The sequence below is a fragment of the Tigriopus californicus genome, chromosome 6, assembly GCF_007210705.1.
Source record: "Tigriopus californicus strain San Diego chromosome 6, Tcal_SD_v2.1, whole genome shotgun sequence".
Classification (NCBI taxonomy): Eukaryota; Metazoa; Arthropoda; class Copepoda; order Harpacticoida; family Harpacticidae; genus Tigriopus; species Tigriopus californicus.
Genome location: NC_081445.1, coordinates 10,607,109 through 10,616,932, shown reverse-complemented (window position 1 = coordinate 10,616,932; position 9,824 = coordinate 10,607,109). Strand labels below are relative to the sequence as shown.

Below are 9,824 nucleotides of genomic sequence, written 5' to 3'. Positions count from 1 at the left end.
TGTTTATGTTTATCGCGATGATATCTTGGTAACTAGTACTGATGTGATCAATCTTTTCAAAAGAAGCATGAACATGTACTAAGTTAAGTTCATTTCTCACTTCAGCTACGGCTCCTTGTGAAGATTTCCATTTAAGCTAAAGTAAAGGTAAAGTTTATAGCAGATAGGTCCATGTAAAATAAAAGATACCAATGCCAAAAACTGGATTTGTTACCCACTGAACTATTGCTGAATAAGTTATAAATGCCAATTATCCCGATATGTTCGTTCCATACCCGTAATAGATAGCTTATTACTAGTAATTACTGTTAGCCAACTTGAACTCCGTCTGTTAAGAAAGAAGTAATGCAAATCAAGGTAATTTTTTCAAAAAGTGCTACATAATACACGTTTAATCATTTGAAAGTTATCTGAACATTGTCATTTTCTTTTATGGGATCATTTTTAAGGTTGTTCTAATTCTTTTCCCTACTGTTTGAAATTGTAGATTTTGGATGAAAATGTATCCAAAGATCCCGACACCATTAGAGCATGCCCGCTCAGTCTTTCTTGCAATTCTCACATGAGCAATCTTCCCAAGACTTTTGACACCAACTTGGACCATCTAGAACATTCTACGAGAAATCTTTTGAAATTGGGAAATGATTCAAGCACACATTCCATCAAGGAGGCCGCCAATCAAGTCTGGATTAGAGAGTTCTCGGGAAATGTAGCCGGAACAAGATTTATTCCACAGCACTTCATGGAAAAGATACACAGCATTCCCAAATATCTCAAGGAGCCTTTCAGAGTTGTGAAGATAATTGTTTCTTCTTGTGAAAGGGCCTTGAAAACAAGCAAAAAAGTGAAGAAAAATACTTTTGTTGACATGAATCGGATTGCCAACGATATGGAATGGGCTCAAACACTGCTTGACATTTGGCAATGGGACCTAAAGAAAACCTGCTCTCGAGAGTTAATTTGGCAAGAAGAGGCTTGGTTGGACACTCTTGTGGCTCCTTTAATGACGACTGATTCAGGATATTTGGCTGAACTTGTACAGAACCATCTCCAAAGTGATCAGAACCCAGATATTCAAGCATTTCTACAAAGAACCTACCCCGATAAATCCAAAGACGAAGTAACCACTGCGAGGATGACCAAATCGAAAGAAGATTTCGAGGCATTCCTGCAGTCGAAGCATAGGATCACGAGACAAAAACAAATTTTGTTCAAGTATCTTAACTCAAGTTCTCTCTATTTGGGAACCTTTTTTGTTGGACAAGTGTTGGGCCTGAAGAGTCCACAAAGTGAATGTTTAGTGCAAAAGAATGGCACAATAGTTGGAGATCTGTTCGAAAAAGAAGTGTTCCAAGCCCTTAAGGTGAGTGCCTCGCGTTTTCCATTTTGGAACACAATCTTCTGTGGTCTAGAAGTCTTGGGAATCGAACAAAGATGCAATGAGTTTGACTTCCTCATCTTCTTGGGACAAGTGAAGATGATCCTATACGTAGAGTGCAAATATACCCTTACAGAAGAGGTTGCCGAGAAGATTCATAAACAATCGAACAATGCCTTCAAATACCTACAAGAACATCTTCCTCTAAGCTCAGGTTGGCAATTTCTAACTTGGGCTTGCTTTGAACACCTTCAGATCGATCCTTTACTCATTTGTAAACGTTGCGAACCGTTCCTAGTAAAAGCGTCAAGCTTGAGATCAAGGTTGAACGAGCTTTTAGTTGGAACAGAAGGACATATGATTGACAAGGAGACAGAGGTCGGCTATACAGCTATTGTCAAGAGGTTCTTATTTTATGCTTTGGCTAATAAACAAACTTTTGAGGGGGACGATGTGGCTAAGCACCAATTGAAAATGGTCAACTTCCCGAACGAAGATATCATCCTTTGGAATTTGGACCAATTGAATGTTCTTCAGAACGATCCTCCTAAAATGATAGTGAAGAGCCTCGGCTTGTTTGGAACCGGTAAAACCGAGATCCTCAAGACTAAACTAATCAAATTAGCAACGGCCAGGCTGGAACCAAATATCTTGATAGCTTTTTTGATTTCTCGCCGGCATCGAATGGTTTATAAATATGAGCATTTGCTGACCAAAGCAATTCGATTCAAGTTGCGTTCCATAAACGTCAACAATGTTGGAGTTGCTGAACTTCATGGTACAGAAGATATCCGAGATATGATCCTAGAAATGTTTCCAGAGTGCAATCATGATCCTAGTCATATTCATGTATTCATTGACGAGGCCTCTCATAACAACAAAGCTCAAATTGAAAAGTTTTTTAGCTCAAAATCCAAAAGAAGCCAATAACGTCATTTGGATCGTGGACACGGACAACTCCATCCAAGTTCCTTTGGATAAGGGATTTGTTATGGAAGAAGGGCTTCGTTTGAACCTAAGGAACTCAGAAGAGGTGCTAAATGCAATTGAACTTGCCAGGCACGGACAACAGTTTGATGGATGCCCAACAGTGGATGGCGAAAGAGACTCAAAAGTATTCAGTGAGGCATTGAAGTTCGAGCCAAGTGTGAAGAAAATTTTGGTTGTTTTGGACAGTTACCGCCTAAACAAGTTGCTGAAAATTACCTTGGAGGATGGAATAAATGGGCGCTTTTTGTACTATGGATGTTTGGAGGTAAGATCATGCAGATATTGTACAAACTGATTTTACTGTCTTAGACAGAATTCATACTAGCTTTTTGAATAGTTCAAAATTAAAAATATGCACAAGAGGGCATGCAGTCATGGGAATTGGTGGAAACGTCAAGTTTAAAAAAAAAATGATTTGGGAAAAAAGTAGTTTGTTGAGCAAGATGCCCAAATCGTTTTTCTTTTATGTCTGATTTACTTTATTGCAGACTTTTTCTCATAGTTTGAAGGAATTTAATCCCAACTAAAATAGAGAGGCCAGACCTGGAACCCAGAATGGGACAAAATAAAAAAACTACATACCGTATATAAAATATTTGTAAAATCTGATCCAATGAGAATCAATCTCGCAATAACCATTCCAAAAAAGAAGTAGAAACACCCGTTCAATTCTAAAATGTTGCATTTAAAACTGACCAAATTATACCATAAGATGATTTCTTAACCGTACAAAAACCATAGCAAATGGGAAAAATACGGAAAAATCAGAAGAAGCCAGAAAATGCCAGATGTATTGTTCAAGGATTTGTTTGATTTCCCAATATTCCACCAACATGGCAATAAATCCGCTTATTGAACAGAAATTTGGTGACATTCAAAATTAACTTCTAATTATGGCCTGCTAAAATAATTGTATGCGATGTGATCCTCCCGCCTCTAAACCAATTTCCAAAATATCTTCAAGCGTACTTTTTTACTCCATAGTCGGTCGGCTAATTGAAACCCTGAACCTTTCCCATGAACTCATTCTAGACTGAAATACAGGCTTACTTAATCTAAAAGGCATGTATGCTGTAGCACAGCAAATTAGGATAAGCAATTCTGGATTGCCAAATTCAATAAGGGTATAGTCAAGTGAACGCGTTCATGGACAACTGACGTTATTCCATGGAGTAAAATCAAAGACAACATGCCCAGCCAACCCGCACTGTGCATGCATTAAATTTTGACATTTATTCCATTTTACTTGCTTGTCTAAGCAAATAACATTGTGGTATTGAGCCAATTTGATATTGCGTTTACCAATTAACTCCAAACATGTCCATTTAGTAGGGTTTTGTAACACAACTCCCTCAAAATCACTCGATTTTTGAAAATTCAATGAGCGAACAGTGCGAGTTGACTGTTATGTTTGTCTTAGTACTCCCTCCCCAAAATGGCCAAAATCAGGGTGCCGGACGGTACTTTTCCTTGAATTTCCTTGTCATTCCATGTCCCCTCTGTCATTTATTTTCAAATTTAGTAATCTCTCTTAATTTAGTTATTTTACTTTAGAGTTGCTTTCGTCTGATAACTTCATATACCCTTAGATTTGCGATCCATAGTGTGTAATCCTTATTATTATTCTTTATTGCGACAAATCTGTCGTTGGGCTATTGGTAGATTTACAGGTTTAAATGATGACATTTGTTCTCTACTCAGTGGCTTCCCTATGGAAGCTTTGGTTTCGGCCGCCGTTAGAGGCGTCGTGTCCATCCACATATTGTACTCGAAAAAATAACAATAAAAAATAGATAGATAGATAGAAACATAGAAACATAGATAAGTGGAAACATAGATATACAGTGAATAATACATTATGTATGATAGAACTAAATTCGGGTGTTCAACTAAAGGCAAGATCGTTTTAATTTGGCATATCTTGAACAAGTTAGAATCTCACGGCCCAAAACATCATTAGAGCTTTCTTTAAAAAAATAAATTTAGTGTCCTTTGAAGGTAAAATGCCGCCGTATTCTGTCGAGATCCCACACAAGTCACTTGAGGAACTTGTGGCATCAGTGGATTGGAGGGCGTTGAGGCTTGTGGTGATGTGGTTGCGGAAGTTTTTAGAAGAGGGAGATTGTTTATGGGAATTCAGTCATTCAGTTGCATACGAATTCGATCCCGGCCATAGACGAGGCCAGGCCAGGACTTTATTTTTGAAGACTTCACGTGATTGGTGAAATATAGTTGGATTGAAATGTGAAACAGACAAAATGAAAATCATTGACGATTTCAATGCGACTATTGTTAATGGGGTGGTTGTTGTGAGGTCAGGTGGGCATTTCATTTTTGGGCACTTTTGTCTACCCTTGTCCAAAAGTGTCCAAAAATACGAAACTTTAAAACTACAAATCTAAAGGAAATTCTACTTAAAACCTATCTGTTACTTAAAAAATGCTCATTAATGGTTGATGCAGAATAAGTCTTGAACATCTTTGCCATATAACTCTAACATACTCAAAAAAGATATTGGAGAGACAGGTTTTTAATTCTTTTTTTCTCACATTAGACAGCAAGCAGGGAGCAAAGCAGAATACAGCTGTAGCAAAGCATTTAAAAACTGGAGTAGTTAAATATTACGTTTTGGTTATATGTCCACATTTATTCAACTGTGTTACGTTTTTTGCAACAAGATTGTTCTTTAAAACCATAAAACAATTGGCATTTCCTCTTTAAAAGACCTAATTCTAAAAATGGAACATCTTACCTAATTGCAAAAATTTGAAAATTATATGTTTCCTACATTTATGGTTTTTCTTCCATGAGGAGCAAGATCCTTTAAATCTGGTTTGGTAAGCTTTTTAGCTTTTAAAGATACATTTGATGTCAAAATATTAGAAGAATCACTTTCTGTCTTAAAGAAACATAGATCTTAATATTTAGATGTTTAATGAAAGTGTAATGCATACACTTCTTACAAGTTTCAAAAGTATTATTGGATATTTGATATATAGGTGCTAAGCTTTTTCTAAAATTTAAGACTGAATTTCAACTAAAAATACCCAGCCACCAAATTCATTGATTGTATTGTGGCTTTGACTTTTTATCATTAAAAAGATATGCATGATATTTGTTTTAAGTTTACAAAGTTGTATTGCTTCAAAATACTGAATGAAGATTCTCAAAAACACATTTTAGTGCACATTTTGGAAATTAAAAACGTTAGCCAATTGATGTTTCTTTTTTCTTCAAAGGCTATATGCTGCTTCATATTGCTTATATCTTATTGATTACAGATTCCATTTGCTGGTTAAAATCCAGATTAGGAAAAGAAATAACATCATTTCGGGTTTTAAAAGTTATTGCTTGTCAACTCACTTTTGGACAATTGTACTCACTTATGACACGTTCGGTCCACTTTTGTCCACTTTAGGACCTTTTTGGACACTTTTGGATAGTTTTGTCCACTTGGTGTCCAAAAGGGTGATTCTCAAAATTGCCAACCCTGTGTGAGGTGGGCGACGACCTTCGTCTTGATGATTTTGATCATTTTTGAGCAATAATGTGTGTTTTACAATTCCACGGCTGAATCCACTAAATGAACCAAGCTGTCTGCTTGGAAGAGAAGTACAAAGAGATTAGGCCTTACCAGAGCATGTGGACCATCTGAGGCCAACAGAACATAGACTCCCGTGATTGGAGTTTTTTGCACTGAGGGATAACGCTCAGATTAGCCTCGATGTGAAAATCCTTCTTGTATCAAAATATACAATAAAAGATATGCTTTTTAAACAATATTTCTGACTTATAGGATTCAAAGACATGTACAGATGAAGAACTCGAGGCCTTTTTTGATGCATCTAATCAAGACAGGCTAATTCTCGTAGCACCCGAGCACGTAAGCGATGGTATTGAGGTCGAAATGGTCCTCGTTCCTGAGATTCACGATGTTGCTGACACCACCCGATATCGTGCAAAGACCAAGCTCAAAACAGCCTATCTCAATTCATCGGCCCATGTGGAGCTCTTGCAACAAAATCCAACCCCATTGTTTAAGAATGAAATTGAAGACGTGCTGAGACAGACAACGTGGCAAATCGGGGCTCTCGGGACAAGCGGAATATGTGTGTACTCGCAATTAAGACCATTCCATGACTTGAACAAGAAATCAACCGTCCAGTATTACTCTGGTATGACAGAATTTCAAACCAAGCACCCTAGGTGGATGAATCACTATGGACCACCTAAAATCATGAAAATATACCGAGTAGTCCAAGAAAAATCGCCCAACTCAACTACTTCTAATTATCCTTTTCTCCTTTGGCTCCAACCTCACGATCATCAAGTTATATTTCTAATTGGAGTGGAGGACTCTTTCACCTCATGCACTTCATTTATCAACGTGGAAGATGTGCCAATCGTGAATCTGTTCGTAAACAATCTCGTCCCAACAATGGGTATCTGGAGGGATATTTTCATAGTTGAGATCTTCCGCTCTTTTTTTCTCAACATTGATTTGGAAACTTCGTTCGATTTGAATCGGCTTTTCACAATATGGTCTCGAGTGTCTGAAGAATTGAAACGAATGCATTTACTGAATGTGGACGAGAGAACGCCCTTTCCGTCATCGGATCTCAGGAGGACCTTGCTTAAACGGCCTCTGCATTTCAGGTAATAAAGCTGCTTTTGATTGATCGATAGTGTAATTTTTCAATCTTTAGTATAAATGAGAATCATAAAAAAAATGTTGTCTTCTGACTCATACTTCGGAAAAAAAATCTTTTCTATCAGGACATCTACGTATATTTGATTTCATGCGTTTCTTTCCCTCATAACTTGGCCTCCTGACCGGCCTTGAAGTTTGAAATAAGTCCAACGAATAGGGAAAAAATTATGCAACACTATCAAAATTTAAAAAGAGGTTCTTCTTAACATTACTCCCGTCTCGTTTCTGATTTGCTTGTTTTTGGCAATCGGGATGTGCTGTACACTTTCCATTTTGTTGACAACGATACCTTACATTAGTTTTTTTAGAGATCGACATGCTCCTAGAATGCAAAGGTGGTTATGAGTTTATGAGTATGTAGATCAGGGGATTAGCTAAATAGACCACAAATAATAAATTTGATCTTTAAACTGATTTTTCATCTACCAATTCATATCATCAATTTTGAGTAAGGGACTTTTGTTTTCAGTATGAGTCTTCAAGCCAACCTCAGTTCGATTGTTTCATTGTTGCCCACGTTTGCTCCAAACGGCGAGATTCATCACTGGGACTTGATTCAAACTCTTTTGGGATGGTGGAGCCCCAACGACGGCGATGCCTTGGCAAATCACCTCTTGCGTCGGGAATTTGCCCATCATACTTACATGCCCTTAGATAACGAAGCTAGGGGTTATGATTTGATTGGCTATTGGGACATCTCTCCTGACCTCACTACCCTCTTGACAGTGTTTTCCCCACAACGACTTCTTCAAGCCCAAATTCAGCCAGATTCCCCGTTCCAGGTTGAGAAAATTACCAGCTTGCGGATGGAATTGAGGACAGGGTTTTTTAACTGGATGTCACCAGCTGCTACGCTCTCAAAGCTCAATTGGCCTCTAATTCAATTGATTTGGTTAAAAGAGATGACTTGGCTATGGAAACGGATCATAAAGAAGAAGTTCCGACACGGCTTGAAAAAGCCTTGGAGTCACGTGATATCAAAATGGCACACAAAGAGCCGAAAGGTTGAAAAGAAGATGTTTAAAGCGATGGGCATCACCTCAATTTATTTCGGAGAGGAAACACAAACGACCGCCTATTCAGTAGCCAAGGAATTATTCACTAAGGAAATTGTGTATTTTGAGATGTTCAATGAGATTTCCTTGGCCTTTATCGAGCTGCTCATATTCATATCACAACAACCCAAACCCAGTTAAAAGGAAGTGAAAAACAGAAATGTCGATTTTTTTTTTTGATTTTTTTCCCTTCCGATTCGGAGCCCGAAACATATTAAAGATGGTTATTTAGAGAATATATTTGTATACAAAACTCCCACATTGATTTTTTTCTTCGCCCTTTATCCTCACAGAGGGATATTTTTTCTTGTGTATTTCATATTAAAAACATGACTTTTTGGATGAAATGTATGTCTACTTCTTTGCATATATCCTGATTTTTTAAGTCAGAGCACTAAGAAACAAAAACATATTTAGTCTCTGTCAATGAAAAAACAAGGGCATACTTTGAATCATTATTTTCAACATTCAGATTTCAAAATGAAATCTAGCAATATCTGAATGTATTCCGAAAGGTGAGACACGCACAAAAGTTCCAAAATATAGGAATAAATTGTTCAAAAAGAGTTGAAAAAATAGCAGAAAGGCTAAAGAGCAATTTGGGTCCAGTAACTGGGGCTGGTCTCCAAAAAAATTTGGACGTGGTTCCAGGTGAGATTAAGACTTCCTTCAAAAATGACCAGTTGAAAATAGAGAGTAGTGTAGTTCAGGAGGCCATGTCGAGTCCGAAAGCTTTTATCTCTTATGTAAACACTAAGAGAAAGATGAAACACCTTGAAGGGCCCTTTGAGGTCGACGGTGAAGTTATTAGCATAGCAGAGGTTATTGCTAGCATGCTTGGAGACCAATTTCTTGTGTGTTTTCAGCACCTTTGAGTTTAGAAGTAACAGCCCATTGCTCTGAAGATGAGTGTGTTGGGATTGACAAGGTTAGTCAATTTGAGCACTAGCATGATCCTGCAATCATTAATCGAAATGTTTTAAAGGACATTAAGGACATCACGGAGGTTTTCAATGTATTCATTATTCAAATATTTACAATATTCATTGCCCCGCTTCAAAAGCAAGATATTACTGCCAGTCTTTCTTCAAATTTTGACAGCACAACGTAAATTTTTGGTAGTAATAGCCAAGATTCCATCAGCCTTGCAAAGGACCTAAATGAAATTTACTCTTGGGTTACTTAGAGTTATATGGCCTTGAACGTAATGAAATTCCGCTCAATGACCTTCTGGTCAACTCCTTTGAATACTCCACTCATACATAATGGAGTTAAAGATATTGAGTAAGTCTCATCTACATAAGATTTATGTGCTGTCCTGCGAAATCATGGAAAATTCGATGAGCTTATCCGGTTGAAAGTGAAAGTTGGGAAAGCTTTTCAAACATGTAGTTAGATATATCGCACGTTTAAGTCCAGAGATAGGATCACAAAAAATATGCTAGCTCTGTACAAGTTGATTGTTCAGGCGCATCTTGTATACACTTCACCCATTTGGGCTCCAATGAGTTCAACAGGTTTGCAAAAGGTCAAACAAGTCCAAAGACGTTTCACTAAGAACATCACAGGACTGAGAGAGCTCTCGTATTGGGAGAGACTAAAAAATTGGGACTGTACAGTGTTCAGAGAAGGTACGAAAGGTTTTTTATAATATGTTACGTCTTCAAAAGCATTAATGGGCTTTGTCCCA

At 37.6% G+C, this 9,824-nt stretch overlaps 1 protein-coding gene across 1 annotated transcript; it reads left to right on the top strand.

Moving 5' to 3' along the window:
- The first annotated feature begins 2,093 nt into the window (after positions 1 to 2,093).
- On the top strand, positions 2,094 to 8,391 carry LOC131882182 (uncharacterized). The gene is made up of 3 exons (XM_059229251.1): positions 2,094 to 2,633; positions 6,165 to 7,024; positions 7,549 to 8,391. The coding sequence occupies exons 1-3, from the start codon at positions 2,208 to 2,210 to the stop codon at positions 8,273 to 8,275; spliced, it is 2,013 nt and encodes a 670-aa protein (XP_059085234.1). The 5' UTR covers positions 2,094 to 2,207; the 3' UTR covers positions 8,276 to 8,391.
- Positions 8,392 to 9,824: the final 1,433 nt, after the last annotated feature.

Coding starts and splice junctions, on each gene's coding strand:
- LOC131882182 (XM_059229251.1), top strand. CDS start 2,208: ATGATCCTAGTCATATTCATGTATTCATTGACGAGGCCTCTCATAACA. Junction 2,634..6,164: donor TGTACTATGGATGTTTGGAG/GTAAGATCATGC, acceptor TCTGACTTATAG/GATTCAAAGACATGTACAGA. Junction 7,025..7,548: donor AAACGGCCTCTGCATTTCAG/GTAATAAAGCTG, acceptor TTTTGTTTTCAG/TATGAGTCTTCAAGCCAACC.